Raw genomic sequence first — 21,104 nt, forward strand, 5'->3', positions numbered from 1 at the left:
AAACTTCCCTAGGGTTCTTTTTGTTTGGGAGAACATAGGCAAACGAGTTAAACAAGCAAAAGAAAATGTCAAAAAAGTTTAAGCATGGATAAGTCAAAATATAAAGGTGGTTATTTCTGGCACGTAAGAATCAGATTTCTGTATCAATGAACATTTTTAATTGTGGTAAAAATAACATCAGTATAAGGTTGTTGGGGAATATGGGCAGGAAGGGCTCAGATTAGGAGATAGAACACATTCATCAGGGGGTGGGGTCTCCATAGTCTCCTGCCCCTCCCCGCGTGGCCTTTTACCATGGCATCCAGCACCTGGGAAGAACTTCTGCGGACACTTATCCCTGCTCGGGCTGTCACCAGTTGACCAGGCAGGGGACAGAGGAGCAGCCAGCGACCCTAACTCTCCTTCCCTTCGATCTTGAAAAAAGTGGAGATGACTGGGCACGTACTCATATGGCCTCGTGTCGCTCTGCCCTGTTGGGCAGCCACCAAACCCAGCTACACCACAAGGGCCTGGCTAAAGACATCATCGACAGCTTTCTCTGTGTCCCTGGCATCAGTGATGTTGGCATTTGGGCCTGTGTCCTAGAAGGAGCTCAGGTTTGCCCATATCAGTCAGTGCTCCTCACTGGTTTCAGATAAAACTTTCACCTAATAAATAGTGTGTGAGCCCTGGAGCCTGGAAAAGCTCCTTGGGGCCCGGGACTCGTTAGATGAAATATTCCTCCTTGTCCCTGCCCTTGGCTGAGTCACTCTCCATTTGGAGGACGGCGCCGGGCTCGCCTTCTGCGGGTTCGTAGGTGACGTAGCTGCCTTTGTTCTTGTACAGGTAAAAGAAGATCAAGACCGCGACTGAGAGCAGGGTGAGGAAGACCACGGTGATAACGACTTGGAAAGGAGAGGGGAGAATGCAGAGAGGGTCAGGATTGAGGCTGTCTCCGGAATTCATGGGGGCCCCCGAAATCAATGATTCCCTCACTTTTTATAAGGACCCTCCTGTTCTAGTTATCCGGCGTCCACCTCCAAGATCCATATTCCCCCCAAGTCCACTTCCACGGTGCATGGTATCCAGAATACCCTGGTGCTTAAACTAAGCACACGCGGCTTTTGATTTCTAACAAAACAACCCCCTCTCAACCAGTGCCTGATGATTCTGATAGAAACAGGAAGGAGGGAAACAGGAAATAGCTTATCCCAACAGGAAGGCGTTTTTAAATCCACAGCCGCCTGCAGGGATGTCTCTAATCCCTCCTATCCTCGTCCTCACCCACCTGACAAACCACGCAGACCCTCATCCCTACCCGCACACCGGAGTGTCGCGCCCGTACACACTTAACGTCTATTGGTGGCCACGTCCCACGCTCACTGGCAGTGTCTTTGGCGTGAAGCCTCTAAGTCTTTTATAGCCTTGCGTGTGTGCGTAGAAGATAACCTACATGCCAAAGGGACCCCAGTAACGGATTTGGTCTCCACTATGTGGTGCTTTCCTGCGTCGGGAAAATCCTTGATCACCACACTGGCTTCCCAGTCTATGGAGCGAGACAGCCCTTGAATTCACAAAGCCTTCTGGATGTGGCTCAGGGCCTTTGTTACCTGCAATGAGTGCTGTGCTGGCCTCGGCTTCTGGGGACAGGGCTTCAGTGGTCTGCAGAACTGGGGTGGTCATCAGTTCTTCTAGAACATTTAGAAAAGTGAAAAAGGAAATGGGGTGAGTTCTTTTGTCCTAAGGCATACATTTGTCCTTCAAAGTTCACCACCCCACCTCTTCCCTGAGAAACTTTATCATTCAACTCCTATAGGAAATCTGTATAGAAAAACCTGCAGAACGGAAGAGAAAATAAACTACCATCCAAAGACAATTAACATTTTGATGGATTTCTCCCTGTCCAATATAGTGGTTAAGAGTATGGGCCCTGGAGCCTAACTGATGAGGTTCGAATTGGAGCTCTGTCCTTTACTGGCTGCGTTACCTTCAGAAAATCACCTAACCCCTCTGTGCGTTAGCGTCTTCATCTGCAAAATGGAGATAATAGTATCTACTTTATAGGGCCGCTGTGACAGGTAGTAAGAAACTCAATAAGGGTAAGCTATTATTAGCTTTTACAAAGATGAGATCAAATAATGATTCTATATACGTGTATACATATTTACATTATATTGGCACAGGCATTTCCTTAATGTTCTTACAAACTGTTCGTAAACATTATTTTTATTTAGTTTTTTTCTCTTAATTGCTTTTTTTTAAAGTAGGCTTCATGCCCACCTTGGGCCTTGAACTCATGACCTCGAGATCGAGAGTGACATGTTCTGCTAACTGAGCCAGCCAGACGCCCAACATTATTTTTAAATAATGAAATAATGCTCCTCCCTTATTAAAACCCCTTCCTACAGCACCAGAGTAGGCCCTGTAATTGAAAGGTTCTGAGATAAGGCCTCTTCTAACCCTAAGATATATCGCACACCTCCTCCTGCTATTGGTCTATCCATCCTTTACAGCCTGTGAGCCCCACCCCTGAAGTCACTACCCAGGGTTGGAACACTCAAAGCTAGTGGTCTCCAGGGGTCCCTTTTAAAAGTATTTACGTAGGCAGTCAGGGAGTCCCTGAGCTCTGCCCCTAGTTAGCATTTGAGTGTAGGGATTTGAAAAGGCACCGAGTTAAGGTTACTGCAGGACAGAAGTATCCTGGGGAGAACAGGCCGGCTGACCTTGACATCGCCCACAGGAGGCGCTGTTCAATATTCATTCAACAAGTAATAGCAGCACTCATTCACCGCCTACCCTTCGCCAGGTACGGGGCTAGGCGCACTGGGGATATAATGGTAAGCAATGGAGCGGACCCTCCACCATGCCAGGGGTCACAGTGAATGACTGCAGTACACGAGACAAAGGACGTCTCGGGCGCGCAGGAGAGCACGGGACCGAGGGCCTTGATCTAGTCTTCCAGCAGGCACAGCCTCCCCCGGAGGTGAGATCTGAGCTGGGAGCTGAAGCAGGGGTGGCAGTTTACGGGGTAAAAGGAACAAGAGCCGGTGCGGCTGGAGCACAGGGCACAACCTGACTCCTGGCTGACGCCTGCTGCCTTCGGGTTTCCATCCAGGGCAAGGGAGATGCAGTCACCAGCGCTGGGCCTGGGAGCCTGCGAGCAGTGCTGAAAGGGGCCACTGGTGTTGGGGGGTCTTTTCACACAGGCCTAGAAGAGGGCTGATGAACCTGGTCCAGCAACAGAGAAAGCAGGATGGGCTGTCTAGAGCACCTCCCCTCCCAAGGCCGGGCCCAATGGTTACTTCTCTGGATTCCCTCCTGCACTCTCCTGCTGCCACTGGGGGCGACGTTAGCCCAACTCTGCGGGAGGCCTGAGTGACAGAGCAGGAAGCAATCACAGAGTGACGCTGTTCATGTGCTTGGTGGTTAAAGGGGAAAGCGACTCGGGGTTTGAACCTTGCCCCAGCATATTACTGGGTGACCTTAAGGAAGTTACTAAACCTCTCTGAGCTTTAGTTTCTTGAATCACAAAATGGGAGTGTGGCGGGCGGCTGGTGAGGCGGCTCCAGCTCCGGGTGGCCCCTGCTACCTGGTATTTATTTACAGCCTGTCTAAGCCCCTCTCCCTGTGTGTGGGCTGGACCCACGGGCTGGCTTCTCACAGAGAGACTACAGCAAAAGGGACGGGCTGTCACTTCTGAGATCACGCTGTGCCTTCCATCAAAGAGAAGCCCTGAACTTCACCCTTCTGATCCCTGCCTCAGACTGAGGCCCTCACCGCGCACGCTCTCCTCCCCCAGACCTCCGGGGGCTGCACTGCAGCTTCCCACCACTGATCTGGAATTCTGCACCGATGCTCTTAGCTTTGCCTTTCTTCAACATCACAAAACGTAAGATACACAGAGCACTGAGAAGAACAGCTTATGTACGGAAGCTTGACGCAGATTCAGAAGATTCAGGTCAATCAGTCGACAGCAATTTACTTTGCCCCCACCACGTGCTGGCGGCACAGTCAGAGATGCTGAGAAAGGGGTAGTGACGAGGTCAGCCAGGGCCCGGACCATGGAGCTCCATCTCAGTGAGGGTTCAGAGGACAGGTACGTATGACTCCCGGAGGACGGAGGACGATCGCTAGCTGGGAAATTCTGCAGACGCTCCCGATTATAACAGCTGCCACTTACAAAGTCCCTGCTTCGAGCTGCGTGCTTTATACACATACTCATTAATCCTCACATCAATCACTTCAAAGTAGGGGTTTTTATTTGCTAACGTGGACCCCGAGGCCCTGGGGGAGTTAAGTGACAAGGCTCGTATCACACATGAAGGAACAGTGCACGGAGCCAGGATCTGAATCCAGGACTACCCTCCCCAAAGCCCAAGCGAGGCATTTATACTAGTCCTTCCTCCTGTGTCCTTTTCTTTTTTCCAACAGGGAACAAGAGGAAGAGATCATGAAAGATTACCACGGGGCAGCACAACAAGCTTTCCAGAAAGTTCGAGGGTTTAAAAAATAGAGCTAAAAGTGGGAGGAACACCAGCTGACCACAATCAACTCTACGCTATTGGGCCACAAAGAATGTGTCCTTAATGTGGACTGCTCCGGGGCAACTGGTAAGCGGGCAGCGACGTCAGTGAAAGGGGCAAGCGTGTTGCTTCACGGGCAGCCTCCCTAACTCGAACGCTTCATGGGCTCAGAGGCAGGCTCGCTACAACTACAGAGCACATTTCGGCAACGCAGGAAGACCTTCAGAAACATACGATTCGGGGCGCCCGGGTGGCTCCGTCCGTTAGGCGTGTGCCTTTGGCTCAGGTCAGGTCCCAGGGTCCTGTCCCCAGCTGGGCTCCCTGCTCAGCGGGGAGCCTGCTTCCGGTCCTCCACCCCCACCCCCCTCCCACGCGTGCTCTCTTGCTGTCTCTCATACAAATAATAAAATCTTAAAAAAGAAAAGAAACACACACTTCGACAGATGTGCCTTCCCTGGACGCAGTTAATGTTGGTTTGGACTTAGAATAAGCCATCTGGTGATGAAGGGGCTACAAGAAATTTACCTCTTCGTGAAGACAACGGATTAATGCAGGAGGCCGACCCTGCATCAGAGTTTTACTTCTGATGAAACTGGTCTCTGTTGGGAGCAAAGGCTCTCTGGAATCTACTTCTAAAAGGAGGAAGCACACACCTCAGGAACAAAGGCTCATCCATTTTGTAGCATGTGCCAGAATTTCCTTTGTTTTTAAGGCGGGACAATATAACAAAGGAAGTTCTGACATATGCTATGAAATGGATGCCACTTATATGAGGTTTCTAGAATAGATTCATAGGGACGGGGGGAAGTAGAATGGTGGTTGTCAGGGACTGGGGAGAGAGGGGATGGGCAGCTGTGACTGTTTTTTTTTATTTTTTAAGATTTTATTTTTAAGTAATCTCTCCACCTATGTGGGGCTTGAACCTCAAACCCCGAGATCAAGAGTTGCGTGCTCTACTGACGGAGCCAGCCAGAGGCCCCGGGCTGGGAGTTGTTGTTTAACGCGTACGAAGTTCCGTTTGGGAAGATGAAAAAGTTCTGGACATGGATAGTGGTGATGGCTGCACAACAGTGTGAATGTATTTAACGCCACTGAATTGTATCCTTAAATATTGTAAATTTTATGTTATGTATAATTTTACTGTAATTAAAAAAACCCTTTGCTTCATCCAGTTTACATTCTGAGAAGGTGAGATGGGGAATAAATAAGTAAATAAGTGAAAGATATGCTGTATTAGATGCTGATTAGTGCTATGCAGAATAGAAGAGCAGGAAGTGGGGCGGGGGGTTGGCATGTGGACAGGGGTGGTCAGGGAGTCTCCCTGAGGAGGTGGCTTGAGTAAAGACCCCTAGAAGGTGAGAAAGGGAGGCCGGCAGAGATCTGGGCAGAGGGAACAGCAAGAGTGAAAAGCACTGAGGCTGAGCCTGCTTGGCGTGCTTAAAGCACAGCACAGAGGTCACTGAACAGAGCAAGGGAGAGGCAAGACGAGATGAAATCCAGGGGACTGTATACTATGGGTGCTGCAGGCCATGGAAGGGCTTTGGCTTTTTCAGTGACTGAAATGAGAACCTTTTAGAGGTTTTGGGGCAGAGACTGGATTTATATTCAAAGCAGTGCTTTTCGACCTCTGTTGTGCATAAAAATCTCCTAGGGATCTTGTTAAAATGATTCAGGGGGTCTGGGGTAAGGCCTGAAATTCCAAAGAACACACTTTTGAAACACTGAGACCGCCGTGTTGTGAGGAAGCCCAATGTAGCCCAGTGAAAAAGTGGTAGGATTCTGGAGGCGTTCGACGCTAAGACTGACAGGATATGGGGTGGAGTCAAGGATGACATGAAGGTTTTGGGCTTGAGTAACTGGAGAGAAGGAAGCATGGTGTCACCCGAGCTGGGAAGCCTACGGGAGGAACAGATTTGGAAGGGAAGATCAGAGTTCAATTTTGGACACGACTGCTTATTAGATACCCAAGTGCAGCTATTAAGACTGGAATTTTGGGAAGAGGTCTGGACTGGAGATTTAAAGAGTCAGCATATTTAAGCCCTTGAGTATGGGTGAGATCATCAATGGAAGAAGTACCGATAAAGAGGCCCAAAGGGCTGAGCCCAGAAAGGAAAGAGCAAAAGAAACTGAGAAGTAGAAGGCAAACAGATCAAGTACAAGGACTACTGGGTTTTGCTATGCGGGGCTCAGGAAAGACCCACACAAGAGAGGCTCTGGTGACGTGCTGTGTGTAATACCCTGGGTGACACTGGATTCAAGGGGAAAAGAAAAAAAGGAAGAAGAGGAACTGGAGGCAGAATACAGATAAACTCTTTTTTTCTGTAAATGTGAGCAGAGAAATGGGGCTGTAGTTGGAGGGGGAAGGGAGTTCAAGTTTTTTTGTTTGTTTTTTCAAGGATGGGAGAAATGATAGCATGTTTATGTACGGATAGGAAGGATAGGAATAACTTGGATGAGAGGAAGCAGCTGGGGATGCTGAGGGAAGACAGTGATGCAAGCACGTCCTCGAAGGGATGGGATCCGGTGCCTGGAGAGAGGGGCTGGCTGCAGACAGGGCAGAGTGTGCGCTACTGACATGCACATGGAAACAGAGGCAGGCGCCAGAGAGATGGGGGCAGTGGGGGCCTTGGCAGTTCTTTCTGAGAACTTTAATTTGCTCAAGAAAATAGAATGCAGGGTCATCACTGAGAGTGAGGATGGGGATCGGAGTTTAAGGAGAGCTGAAGGTGCTGCAGGAATAAATGGTGCCTTATCACAGAACACGGATAAGGCTGTTTATAATAGGGGCGCCTGGGTGGCTCAGTCAGTGAAGCTTCTGACTCGTGGTTTCAGCTCAGGTCATGGTCCCAGGGTCCGGGGACTGCTCAGGGGGGAGTCTGCTTCTCTCTCTCCCTCTCTGCCTTCCCCAGCTCATGCCCACACTCTCTTCCCCAGATAAATAAATAAATATTTTTAAACAGACTGTTTATAATCTCCAGCGAGGTAATACAGCCTGGCTCTAAGGACTAGGTCGAGCAGTAACCGGCCATCAAGGAATGAAGCGGTGCAAGTCTAACCACAGCTCCTTCCACTGGGATTGGACCTTGATTGATACTCTCATGTCAAGCCATGCCAGGACCAAACTTAAGGTCTTCCTGTAATTCAAAATAAAAATATGACATCACAAGACAGGTATAAGAAAGTTCGATATCATTGTTCCCTGGCTTTTTTTTGCTTGACTTTTCTAAAACACTGCACATTCAATTCTTTGCAAGATCTCTGTTTTGGTGACCTGCTTGCTTGGTGCCTTCCACATAAGCTGGGTGTGCAAGGGCTTCGTGCCCTTTGGGTAAACGCGGGCTCCTGCAGGCCCAGGAAAAGTCTGGCAAATTCGTGCAAGTCTCCAAACAAGAGGGGCAGCTAATAAGTTGATAACCAGAGAGATTTCAAACAACTGGAGAAATGGGCCAAACTGAACCAGACGAGAATCTGACAGATTCCTCAGTCTTGCTCAACTACTGACAAAGAAAGAATGGGGATGCCATGGCTTGGCAGCAGCTTATATAAAAGAGTGAGATCACTGGAAGGATATACCCTCAAATGGCAACATGAGTGACAGCTAGGTTGTAGAATTTGGGATGGCTTTTATTTTCTTCTATATGCTTCCCTTTATCTTCCAAATCTCTTAAGATGATACAGTTGGCCCTTGAACACATGGGTTTGGACTGCATGGGTCCACTTACCACAAATACAGTACAGTACTGTAACTATATTTTCTCCTATGATTTTCTTAACAACATTGTCTTTTTCTCTAGCTTCCTTTATTGCAAGAATACAGTAGATAGTACGTATATCATGTAAAATATGAGTTAACTGACTGTTATTGGTAAGGCTCTGGTCAACAGTAGGCTATTAGCAGTTAAGTTTTGGGGGAGTCAAAACTTACACGTGGATTTTTGACTGTGGGGGTCAGCGCCCCTAGTCGCCATGTTGTTCAAGGGTCAACTGTTCTTTTATAATCTAAAAAATTTTAAAGCTTGCTGTTATTCTAGGCCCCATTAATATGAATATGGTCTTTAACAATGGAGGCAACAGTGCGGCCCTACTTTGTGCCGCTCTTAGGCTGCTGAGCGGTGTCTGGGTATGACAATTTTGTGGTAAGCAGCCAACATAGTGAATGGCCTGGAAATTCTATCAGGTGAGGAAAGCTGGCAAAAGAAAGCCCAGAGAGGAAACTTCGGGAGAGCCTAGAACTTGAATGCTATCTTCAAATATGCTGATGGATAACCCGTGCAAGAGGACCCCCGGCGGAAACTAATGGGAGAGAGAGCTCTCTCCCAGAGAAGGAAAAGCAAAACTGGTCAAAGCTTCACGGGGCACTGGAGAGAGAATTCTAGCACAGAATGGGTGGTTCAACCAGCTGACCCTCAGGACCCTTCTCAGCCTTAATTTTGGAATTTTTATAAATCGGAAGTGTTCTATCAGAATTCTCCTCAAAACCAAAGTTTTGCACAGGTGAAATCTCAGCGAAGGCGTAGTTTAGTTATCAGTATTATACCAATGTTAATTTCTTGGTTTTCACAACATGCCATGGTCATATAAGATACTGACATTAGGGAAAACTGGCTGAAGGGCACATGGGAACTTTCTGTACTATTTTTGTAACTTTTCTATAAACCTAAAATGACTCCAAAATAAAATGTTTGCATTAAAAAAAAAATCAAATTTTTGAACTCTTCTCCACATAAAAGCACTGTTTCAGACTAAAGGTCCCCAGGTGTCCTACGACGTGCTAATGAGCTAGGGTCTTCAGGCCTCAAGTGCCAGAACCGTAATCGGTGGGCGCGCCCCGCTGGCTCACTCGGTAGAGCACGCGACTGTTAATCTAAGGATCTAAAAGTCGTAAGTTCAAGCCTCGCGTTGGGCGTGAAGCCTACTTAAAAAGAAAAAAAAAAGAACTGTCATCTATATTTGTTATTTACAGATTACAAAACTTTATACATTATTTTCTCTCCACTCCACGGCAGTGACGTAAGCAGGGCTGGTATCATCATTACATTCAAGCTCAGCAAACTGCATCGACCAGCCCAGGTTCACTCAGCTGTTGGCCGACCTGGGCTTCGAATCTATCTCCTCATTCCAAGGTTTTTCCCACCACATACTCTCAACTCTCCAGGTTCTGGAAACATCTCTGCTCTGCCTCAGCTAACCATTTTGTTCATGTGTCCACTGGGTTTGGTTCCCTGAGTTTTACTGCAGAACGGAAAGGGTGTTCCCTGTAGGACTGTTTGCAAGAGTGACACATATCTGAATGTCCATCAGCAGAGGAATGATTAAATAAATTACAGGCCATTCATTCTGGAAACACTATACAGTTGTCAAAAGGAATGTGGTAGATCTGTAATTCCACAGGATATATCTTGAGATGAAAAAAGCAAATTGCTAGGGCAGTAATGTGTAGTAAGATTACATGTTTGAAAAAAAGCAAATGAAACTATGAACACACATACACACACATATATATGTCTGCACATACACAGAAAAGGTCTAGAAGGCTATTCCTTAAGGGGCATGTAAGAGCTTTTTAATGAAAAAATGAACAACAAAGTAAACTTAAGTTCAGGAAGCCTGGCATAAAAGGGGGTGAATGGCTTACCGCTCTCCCCCCATTATCTCGTTTCTGTACCATTTCTCTCCTGTCTCCCTGTTCAAACAAAGGATGTTACTCTCTTCCTTCCCTCTCCTCAGGCTAGGAAGGACTGTAATACCATTTTTCTCTCTGGTGGGGGGCCTTGGGGTAGAGGACCACAAGATTTGAGGCTCCACCCAAATCCTGACCCACAGCAAACGAACTTCAAGATCTATTTTGCTTCCGTACCTTTTTCTGGTTGTTGTTGACCCAGATACCTGTTGGTTTCTTTGTGGCCCTTGTTTCCAGGCTAAATCTCTTATCACCGAGGCATCAGATCCTTTACCACCTGAGTCTGCCAACCTACTTATTTGCTTTAGACCTACCCAACAAAGGGCGGCTCCCCCAGTTCTCCTTTCCATGGGAACCCGCCCTGGAATTCTGCTTCCTTTCTCATTCCTTCTCTTTCGTGTCCTTGGACCAGTGGGGTGCAGTGAGACTCTGAGAGCAGTGTACCATGACAGAAAGAACACAGGCTTTGGAGTAAATCTAGACTGGGCACAAAATCCTGCCTCGGCCTTTATTAGTCACACGACCTTGGGAGAATTTAACCTCTTGAAATTTCTTAATTGTCCCAAACCTTGGTTTTTGCTTCTGTAAAATGAGAATAACACCTGTTCACAAGGTTGGGATAAGAAATAAGCAAGATGAAAAACAACAACAAAACAAGCCAATTAAAAAAAATGGGTAAGGGGCGCCTGGGTGGCGCAGTCGTTAGGCGTCTGCCTTCGGCTCAGGGCGTGATCCCGGCGTTCCAGGATCGAGTCCCACATCGGGCTCCACTGCTGGGAGCCTGCCTCTTCCTCTCCCTCTCCCCTGCTGTGTTCCCTCTCTCACTGGCTGTCTCTCTGTCACATAAATAAGTAAAATCTTTAAAAAAAAAATGGGTAAGGACTTGAACACGAGATTTCTCTAAAGGAGATATGCAAAAAAGAAAAAAGAGAAAAGAAGATATGCAGATGGCCCATTAGGATGGCTACTATAGGGGCGCCTGGGTGGCTCAGTCGTTAAGCCACTGCCTTAGGCTCAGGGCGTGATCTCAGAGTCCTGGGATTGAGCCCCACATCAGGCTCCTCCGCTGGGAGCCTGCTTCTCCCTCTCCCACTCCCCCTGCTTGTGTTCCCTCTCTTGCTGGCTGTCTCTCTCTCTCTGTCAAATAAATAAATAAATAAATAAAATCTTAAAAAAAAAAAAAAGGATGGCTACTATCAAGAAAGAAAGAAAGAAAAAGGAAAGAACAAATGTTAAGGATGCAGAGAAATCAGAACCCTTATGCACTGCTGGTAGGGCTGTAACATGGTGCAGCTGCTGTGGAAAACAGTGTGGCAGGTCCTCAAAAATTTAAACGGAATTACCACGTGATCCAGCCATTCCACTTCTGGGTATATACCCGAAAGAACTGAAAGCAGATACTCGAGAAGAAACTTGTAGACCCATATTCTTAGCGGCCTTGTTCACAACAGCCAAAGGGTGGAAGCAATCTCTTGATGGAGGAGTGGACACACGAAATGGTGTATTACATGTATATATAATGATAGGTGTATGATATTATCCAGCCTTAAAAAGGAAGGACGTTCTGACACATGCTACAAGATGGATGAACTTGAGATGCCAAGCGAAAAAGCCGGACGCAAAATGACAACTACTGTATGGTCCCCTTATATGAGGTACCTAGTCAGATTTATACAGACAGAAAGTGAAATGCTGGTCATTAGGAGCTGGAGGGATGGGAGATGGGGAGTTTCTGTTTAATCGACTTTCAGTTTGGGAAGATGACAGAGTTCTGGAGATGGATGGTAATGAAGATGGCACAACTGTGTGAACGTTAATCAATACTTCCTGCCACTGAACTACCAAAACATGGTTAAAATGGGAACATTTATATTATGTATATTTCACCACAAATTTAAAAAAAGAAACAAGAAACAAAAGAATTTGCCCAAGTCCTAACTTCTCAGTTAGCTGCCAAAGCATCACCTCTTTTCCCTATGGGCAGGTTTATTCTAGAGGTCCTCTGCCTTCTCCTTCAGAACACCTGCCAGGACAGATGCAGTCCGTGGTCTCACGCACGACACTAACTTGATCTGGAACAGCCACTGCACCCTTCTGGGTCTGTACAGACCTCAGCTATTCTTCATTGGTAAGGGCTCCATCCCATCCCATTCCCTACGCATGAAGCCTTTGCTGACCAATCTAGACTTCTATCCACTTCTCCCTCTTCTCGTCTCTCGCTGGACAATAGCCATTCTGAATTGCGTGCATCACGGTCACAGAGGACAGCGTCTTCAACTTCCCTGGGGTTGTCACTCACCTGTTTCCACATCAGGACAGTAGATAATATTTGCCCTAATGAATGACGAATGAGACTTCGTACATGAAAACAGAGGTGCACAGACCAACCAAGGCTTTGCTCCTCCCTTACCCTACAGTACACAACAAAACCATCAACGACTATTGGTTTGTCTGGCTCACCTTGGTCACTAACAAAAGGTGGGAATTCTTTCTCAGTGTGATGAGAGGTGGATCCCTGCCTGAGCACAGCTCCAGGAAACAACGGGTTTTGATGCTGGAGTGTATCATCAGAGGAGTGCAATTAAACAGCAGGCACAATTCCTTTCCAGGAAAAGAGGGTCTCTAACAAGCACCCGTTAATAATAACAACCTGTGTTACTGAGTGCTTACTAGATATGAGACACTGGTGCTAGGTATTTTATATGGGTTATCTCACTTAATCTTCACGAATAATCTCATAAGATAAGTACTATTTCCTCCATTTTACAAATGAGAAAACTGGAGCTTACAGAGTGGTCACCCACTCAAGGTCACAGAGCTTTAAGTGGTGGTACTGGGAACTGGCCCAGGCCCGTGAGACTTCAGATTCCAAATGCACCGAAGTAAGCATTTTGGTTGCCCTCTGCAGCTTCCCAGGACCTCTTCCGGTGTGAGGCGGGCACATGGAAGTGGGAGGGTCAACACATCTGGGCTGAGGCCTCAGGGAATTCCAGGCCTGGGCTGGAGGTGGGGGAATGTTAACAGTTCTCTACCATTGCTACTGGGAAAGGCCTTCACCTACCTCCAGGAGAAGGCGTGGTTAGCAGGCTAGGCATTGCAGCAAGGGGATGGGCACCTCCGGGCAGCAGCAGATCTGTAGGAAGCGGGACAAAGACAGGCAATGAGATGCGCGGGCCCCTCCCTGGGCCTGGAGACGCTGAAGTCCCAGGAAAGCCTTTGGGGCCAGGTTTTCCCGGATTCCTTCCCTTATGGGAAGTCCTAAACCCTTCTCTTTTGGTTTCCATGAGTTATCTCCTCAGGCTGCAGGTGCCAAGAGCAGAGCCGAGACGTCTGGTACTTGCTGTCGGTTGCCTTTGAACGTACTACCCCGAGATGCTTTCACCTGGCCACCACATTTACCTAAGGGATTTCTCCCGGCCTGAGAAAGTTAGGCGAAGGTATGCAAATTAGCACTGGACCCGGTTTCGCCCAGAGGCAGGCACAGGTACCCCGCTCCTCCCGAGCCGGGAGTCTGCGCGCAGACGTCCACTAGGGGTCAGGAGAGGGCCGGGAGGGCCGGACCCGCCGGCTCCGGTGCCCGCGTGGGGGCAGGGCCGGGGCCTGGGGGCGGGGAGCCGGACACAGGAACGTGGAGGTGAGGGGCCTCAGTCCCCTCAGGCGCGTCCCCGAGCAGCGGCTGTCCGGCCCCGGCCCGCTCCCGCCCAGTCGTCCCTTCTCTGTCCGCTGTGCCGCCCGCGTACCGCCGACCGCACCCCACCGGCCGGCCGGTAGCGCCGACCGCACTTGGCCCGGCCCGGGACTCGGCGCCCGGCGCGGACGTCGGGACTGGCGCGGCGAGGACCCAGCGACTGGGTCTCGGCCCCGCCCCCGCCTCGGCCCTCCCGCGTTACCGGCACACGGCTCCCGGGGCAGCCCGCGGCGCGCGGCCGTCCGTCCGTCTGTCCGGGGCAGCCCGCTCCGAGCGGCCGCGACGGGAGGCTCCGGCCGCTCTGGGCTCGCGTCGCTGCCGTGGCCGAGGCGACCGCGGTGTGCGTGCGGCCCCCGGGCTCGCCCGGCCCTGCCGCCCTCCCCCGTGCCCTGCTCCGGTGCCCTCCTCCGCGTGCTCACCTTACCAGTCGGACGGGCGGCCGGGGGAGGGCCGGGCGCCGCTCCGCGCGTCCTTTTGAACTCGCCGGGGGCGGGAACGGCGGAGATTCGCGGAGAAGGGCCGCGGGCCGCGGAGCGGGAGGAAACGGGACGGACGCGCCGAGCGAGCTGCGGAGGCCGGCCGGGAGGGGGGGTGGAGGGACCGGCCGACTGGGTGGGACAGGAAAAGAGGAGAGAAACCGCCCTCTGCAGGTTCCCTCTGCCCGCCCGGCGGCCGCTGCTCCCCCGGGAGGAAAGGCTGCTTTTCCTTGTCCGATTGTCACTTTACTCTTCGTCCGGAGCCGCTTCCTCCCTCGCCCCGAGGCTCCAGACGGCGTGCGATCGGAACTGGGATAACTGGGATCTGTCCGCTTGCCCCCATCGACGTTAATTTGAATTTCCAGCAAATGTGGAAAGTTACATTTACTTGCGTTTGCATATCATTTACGTAAATGGGTCGATGTCCAGAAGCTTGGAGAGTAAGCTAACATAGCACAGTAGGCGCACCGCGGCCGCGAAGCTGGGAGGATTGGGGGGGTGGGGACCGGTGCCCCATCCGGATCTTCCTCGGCTGACGTTCTTCGGAGGCCGGGTGGTATACAGGTTAAGAGTGTCATGGACTTCGGGTTCAAACAGCCCCAGCCCCGCCGCTTGTTCGCTGTGTGACTCTGGGCGAATTACTTAACATCTTTAAAATCTGTGGCCTCATCCCTGAAATGAAGCCATATCATAGGCACACGTTTAGCACATGGTGAGCGCCTCAATTTAACTGCTCATCAGTGCCGTACTTCAGCCATCTTGACTCACTTCTCTCTGTGGCAGGAAATGTTCCCAAATTAATGAACTCAGTGACTAAGGATGTAATACTATAAACACAGGCTCTGGAATCCCCTCTGCTGTGTGATCTCAGACAAGCGACTTGGGTTTCTTTTCTCTCCCTAGGGCAGTATCTGTCTCTTGAAGTTACTGGGGGGAGAGAATGAATTAATACATCTAAAGCATTAGAACCTTACCCGGCACGTATCTTGGCTTCCTATTTACGGTTAGGACTCAAGTGGTTGTTCTGCCAGTGAAAGAGATTTCCTTGCATACTTATTCCTGTGAGGAGTTCTGTAGTTTTGGAAATCAATATTTCTATAGACTGATAGGTCTGGTGCATGTTATTTGCGAACAAAGACTGAGAAAAAAATCTCAGAGAATAGAGGCGTAGTGTGAGAAAAAAAGCAAAAACATAAAATAAGGGTGATTGCATTCATTCCTAAAGATATTATTTGGTTGGTAAAAACCAGAGGGAAAAACAGTAAATTGATGAAATTCATTTTATTTAAATAGATTTTTAAAGGCACGGTAGTTATCAATGAGGAAGAAGAAAGCTCATGTGTGGGAAAACTACCAGTCCAACTAAGAAAGGCAAAGAAAGTAACATGTAGGCAAGATGTATGTAAGTTAAGAAAAAGGTCAGCCTGGCCAGTTCTCAGATAAAAGAATACCCAAGAGAAAAGGAAATTCAAATCTTAAGGGTTATATTCCAAAGGTGGACAATTGCTTGCATTTCCTGACAAGCTGATCAAGAATTCCAGGACAGGCTGAGATTTTTTGTTATCTGCTTAATCTCCCCCATAGCCTATTCCATTATGTACTAAAGATTCTCCCGACCCACCGCGGACTTGGAGTCGTCAAGCCCAACAGACTCTACTGAAACATGTTACTTTCACAATTTGATGGTTCATCACTCACAAGTAACTTTTTTCTCTTTAAAATGTCACCTTAAAAGGTTTGCTGGTACATGATTTTATCCCTGGAGGCACATACCATTCATTTAAAAAGTGTAAATATGCAGAAAAATAAGATCCACTATGCCTATGCTCAGCACCTAATTTAGCACAAAACAGCAACACTGTAAACAGCGTGCGGATGCTGTTCTTTGGTGTATCCTGTATAAACATGACATAACACTGTCATGTTTCCAGTGTTCTCCAGATATCTCACCTTGCCTGTCAACATTGTCCTTCAGATCGCCGGAAGGCAGGGACTGGGTGATGTTCTTGCAATTAATTTTATATAGAGATGCATACAGATGGATGATGAATGGAGCCTCACTGGTGGTGAACTGGCGGTGTTCTCCAAGGAGTGAATGCTAAACTTCAGAAACTGGAGCAGCGGTTCTTTTGTCAACAGAGCTCAGGGGCCTCAGGGCAGGGAATGAGAGATACTCATCTCTGGTCAGTTGATCGGCTTCTAGCCCCTTCCTGTGCTGCTGCAGGATGGCAGTCTTCTAAATCCTAGGCTTTCCCCTGGACATCTCTACCATTACATATATATATATATATATATATATATATATATATAGTATTTATTTATTTGAGAGGGAAAGACAGAACACAAGCAGGAGGAGGAGAAGAGAGAGAAGCAGACTCCCCTCTGAGCATTGAGCCCCCGGGATCATGAACTGAGCCGAAGGCAGACGCTTGAGCCACGGAGGAGCCCCAACTATACCATTTTGTAAATCGGTAAACAACTTGGTTCCTAGCCAAGACTATCTGCCTTAAATAAGCAAAATTTCTAGTTACTCCGGCATACTGGCCCCTTCCCCTTCCTTCTTGGAACCTCCTACAGGGCCACCTGCTCACGAAGCGTCAATCTCAAAATGCGGTAAATGTCTCCACTTCTGTGGTGCCTGTCGTAGCAGTTACCTTGGCTGCTTGTCCCCCTAGAAGCAGGTCCCTAGAAGTCCTCGCCGGCACACTCTTTTCCTAGGAGGGAAAGCCCTGCAGAGAAAAGGCTCGAATTGGATTTTGCTGGATGAATGTGGGAGAGGCGATTCCAAGCAGGTCACGGAAGGCCTTGGACGGCTAGGGGCCTGTATTCCCAGCATCTCCCCCACGCTGCCGATCCCCCCGGAGTCTCTCTCCCAGCCGTGATTCTGAGTGCCAAGGGAATGGGACGCCTTATGGGGAAGGTATTAAAATATAGGCAGTAGGTATTAAAATATAGTTCATAGGGGGCATGCAACCTCTTCTCCATTTCAGCAGAAATCTTTTGAGAGTAGCAGGATTAGATCTTAGAAGAATGACTCTTAAATACAAACATTTATTTCCAGCTCCCTGACGGACACATCCTCTGGAAAGTCCTGCAAGTTCTCAAGCTCCTTGTATCTGACGTTTGTACAGGACGCCCAATAAACTACACAGGTGTATCATGTGATCAGTTTTGACACATGTATGTAGTCAGTAAACAATCGCCACAACATTATGCATATTTCCATCTCTCTAAAAGTTCCCTTGTGCACCCCGTCCCACCCCCGCCGCTGGTCTACCGGTCACTGTAGACACTACCACGCCTCTCCATAAACTGGGCCAGTGTCATTCTTTCTCCAGGGAACCTGGATCTGGAAAGGACACAGAAGCAGAAGGGGGTGGCAGCTGAGTCTTGCTTAGAGGGGCAGTCTAACACCTTCCTGCCACAGACATCGCTGGGCTGGTTCTCCTGTTCTTTCAGTTCTGTGAGCTGCCTCACGTCCTTCCAACATATTCTTTACTGCTTAATTGGGGCGGTTTGTTGTTTGTAACCAGAGAACCCACAGGCAATGATGCCGTCCTCCTATAGTCACCATTTCAGAGAATGGCTCCACGAAATCCTAGTCTCTCAAGCCCAACCCAGAGTAATTCCTCACGACCTCAGTCATGTCTCCTCCTCTCACCCCTTCCGCTCCCTGCTCAACAGCCTGTCTCCATGAAGTTCTCACTCTTTCCTCCTCGTTGTTTCTCTAGTACCTGGTAGGGTGCTTGGTCTGGAGCACCGACTAATGAATGCTTGCCGGAACGACTGCCTGAACGGTGACATCGTCCACAACCCCGAGGCCAGCGAAGAGGGAGGGGCATTTGCACATATGTGCTTATTGGGGCGGCAGGACTTCAAAGTGAGTGTTTAATGTTTTCACAGGTAAATGATAGGACTGGAATCCAGGATTTCGGATTCTAAATTCCGCACCGTTTCCGTTCTATTGTTATATTTTGTATCCTTTGCCTTCACTTGGGAGTTCCATTTCTCCTTCCACCCCGCTCAGATGCTCATTTACACCAGGTGGCGGACTGTACACACTAGCAATAGCTCTAAAATGTAACCCCTTTCCCAGGGTATTTGCTCGTTAGCTGGAAGCGGGCGGGGGGGGGGGGGGCATGCCGTGGGGCATCTGGATTGAGGAAAGGAGCCTGTGGCCCCTGGCGTGGTTCCGACTGGGGCTGGGGGTCAAGGATGTGAGTAAAGCTATCTGAACGCGGGGTAGAAGCAATAAGCTTACCTGAGAGGAGAACGGAGTGCGGGGCTGGCGCAGCCCCCTGGGTCCAACAAACCAATCTGTACACAGTCAGAATAATACTTTATTTAACAATCCGAAAATCTGTTCTTTTGGCTCTAAGTCTTGCAAAATGAGTGGTAAGGCAAAGATCGGTTCACTGTTCTCTGAGTCTGTGTGGTTATGCGTTTCCATGTGGACCTGTCTCTGTCTACAGGTGCTCACGCTTTCTAGTCATTTTAGGCCCACTTTGCTTAACATGGGAAGTCTTCTTATTCTAACAATGCTAAAGCCTGAATTAAATATTCCCGGGATCTAACAGTTTCTTCTCCCAAGCCTGCCGCCCTCCCTCCCCTAAGTCTGCTCCTCAGCCTCCATTAATGCTAGATCTTTAGAGACTGCCAGCATTCACAGGGTTGGACAACCTAAAAATGAACGCTAGATCTTAAGCGCCTCTGACCTATGTACCCTCTAGCTGAGGGGCTTCTCTGGGGAGGTGTGTGTGGAGGTCTTGGCAGCTCCTCTTCAGAGGCAGTCAGTTTGAACTGCAGATACCTGGAGAGTAAACAGGATTGGGTTAGATGCTGACCGGCCCTCCACCAACCACACTGGGGGGGGGGGGGGAGGGAAGGATTCATTTTGCTTCTATCGAAGTCTATTTCTTGTAAGGCACTGGCCTCTGTTGAGAAAGGTGTGTGAAACTGGTTGTTGGAATTACCGTGAAGACTTGTTGCAGATACTCACTGAACCATTTGCCTTCTCTTTAAGAGGATTCACAGGAGAACTTTCTTTTTCATCTTAGTAGTTGGAACTGTTGCTCTCTTAAGGAATGGGCACCATGAACTGGGTGAACTGACCAGGTTTGCCTCTTCTTCTTGGATGTTAGCAAGTGTGAAACCAACTTTGTGGTCCATCCTCAGTAATTTTATTATTTTATAGAATGCATTTTTGTATTTGCCTAATTCATGGCTCCATTTTACGTCACTGTTACTAATGTACTTCTGAGTATATTTTGTGTGTGTGTATTTACCTTTTTGTGTGCCTTTTATATATCTTAACTCCTTTTTTGGGGTGGGGGGAGAGAGCACATGCGTGCACACAAGTGGGGGAGGGGAGGGGCAGGGAGAGAGAGAATCTTAAACAGGTTCCATGCCCAGCGAGAAGCCTGATGTGGGACTGGATCTCATGAACCTGAGATCATGACCTGAGCTGAAATCAAGAGTCTGACGCTTAACTGAGTCACCCAGGCGCCCCACTTAACTCCTTTTTGCAGTAAGTTCAGATAAAAATATTTAGGGGGCGCCTGGGTGACTCAGTCAGTTAAGCGTCTGCCTTCGGCTCAGGTCGTGATCTGGGGTCCTGGGATCAAGCCCCCGCGTGAGGCTCCCTGCTCCCTGGGGAGTCTGTTTCTCCCTCTCCCTGTCTCTCCCCCTGCTTGTGCTCTCTCTCTGTCAAATAAATAAATAAAAACTTAAAAAAAATATTTAGGAGACAAGGCTATGGTGAGAGGTCAAGAGGTTCAAGGCCAAATGTTGGGAAATGGGCACAGAAACCACAAAGTCCCAGGTTACTCTTGGTTCCTCTGGCTCCCGCCTGCTTGACTTTGCCCTGAGGATGTTGTTCGCAGCCGGGTTCCCCTGGTAGCCCATGGTGAGGTTTCCAGCCTGTAGCCAAACCTCCGTCCACCCCCAATGCCCAGTCCTACCACTCGCCCCGTTCTCTGTGTAATCTGGCCTCCTTACCTCTTCTTGAGGCGCAGCTGCCATGACATTGCTCTCTTCTGGAACTGCAGAGACATGAAGCTGAAGATCTTGGCTCTACAAAAAGAAGAGTGCTGCCAGTGAGAGGTGGCTCAACCCTTAGAAGGGTCTTCTGCGCCCTACACTTTACGAGGGTCCTAGACAATACAAAGGGCAGACCTACAATGTCGTTTTCCTATGGCCTGAGAGCATCAGGGAAGGCTTTACTGTCACTCTCTGTCACGGATCAAGAGATCGAGATTCAAAGGGTCAAATGACCTCCGGGGAGCGGGAACCAGGTCTTAGGACTCCCATTGTTTCCATGATCAGACACCGTGTGATCTGTGTGACACGCATCTGTATATAAATCTACGTGGGAGTCCATGAGGGTATAAATATAGGCCTTAAAACCACTACCTACCACTTTTAGACTGACCCTCCCTGGGAACGCACCGCAGCTCTCACACTCACGTGATCCTAAGCCGTGGTGGTTAGGAAAGGCAAGCGGTACGACGGTTTCTTTGGGAAAAGTTCTCGGTTCTGAGATGGGAACCCGAGGTGTGGAAAGCTAAGCCAGGGGAAGAAGACCTTGGCACTCAGAGTGCTTTAGCCTTTAAGGAATTTTCCTTATTCCCTCCTCCAATTCCAGGCTCTGAACGGTCCCAAAGGTAATACCACCTCCCAGAAAGTCACTGTTCTTTCAGAGAACCTTTGTTCTCTCTCAGGTGATTCAAACGCTGAGCAAGAACAGATTTGCTCGCGGT

At 48.9% G+C, this 21,104-nt stretch overlaps 2 protein-coding genes across 6 annotated transcripts in view; both read right to left on the bottom strand.

The window, feature by feature from the left end:
* Nucleotides 1-141: 141 nt before the first annotated feature.
* On the bottom strand, nucleotides 142-14,689 carry SMAGP (small cell adhesion glycoprotein). The gene is made up of 5 exons (XM_026501855.4): nucleotides 14,597-14,689; nucleotides 14,073-14,478; nucleotides 13,244-13,315; nucleotides 1,590-1,670; nucleotides 142-884 (listed from the first exon to the last, which is right to left on the bottom strand). The coding sequence occupies exons 1-5, from the start codon at nucleotides 14,687-14,689 to the stop codon at nucleotides 706-708; spliced, it is 831 nt and encodes a 276-aa protein (XP_026357640.2). The 3' UTR covers nucleotides 142-705.
* A 3,977-nt stretch (nucleotides 14,690-18,666) lies between these two features.
* BIN2 (bridging integrator 2) overlaps nucleotides 18,667-21,104 on the bottom strand; it is a 28,975-nt gene continuing 26,537 nt past the window's right edge. For all 5 annotated transcript variants that reach the window (XM_026501848.4, XM_026501847.4, XM_057319006.1 and 2 more), the window contains 2 exons: nucleotides 20,344-20,418; nucleotides 18,667-19,156 (listed from right to left, as the gene is read on the bottom strand). In XM_026501848.4, coding sequence (XP_026357633.2) covers nucleotides 19,127-19,156; nucleotides 20,344-20,418 — 105 coding nt within the window. In that variant the 3' untranslated portion in view covers nucleotides 18,667-19,126. The remainder of the gene's footprint in view (nucleotides 19,157-20,343; nucleotides 20,419-21,104) is intronic.

The sequence above is a fragment of the Ursus arctos genome, unplaced genomic scaffold (genome assembly GCF_023065955.2).
Source record: "Ursus arctos isolate Adak ecotype North America unplaced genomic scaffold, UrsArc2.0 scaffold_26, whole genome shotgun sequence".
Taxonomy (NCBI): Eukaryota; Metazoa; Chordata; class Mammalia; order Carnivora; family Ursidae; genus Ursus; species Ursus arctos.

Bases quoted from the DNA above. Each gene is read 5' to 3' on its own strand.
- SMAGP (XM_026501855.4), bottom strand. From the start codon at position 14,689: ATGGGGGCAAGCGGACAGATCCCAGTTATCCCAGTTCCGATCGCACGC. The intron at 13,316-14,072 runs GTAACGCGGGAG...CGCTTCCTACAG, and splicing joins GCCCCGGGAGCCGTGTGCCG to ATCTGCTGCTGCCCGGAGGT. The intron at 885-1,589 runs GTAACAAAGGCC...CTCCTTTCCAAG, and splicing joins CAGCACAGCACTCATTGCAG to TCGTTATCACCGTGGTCTTC.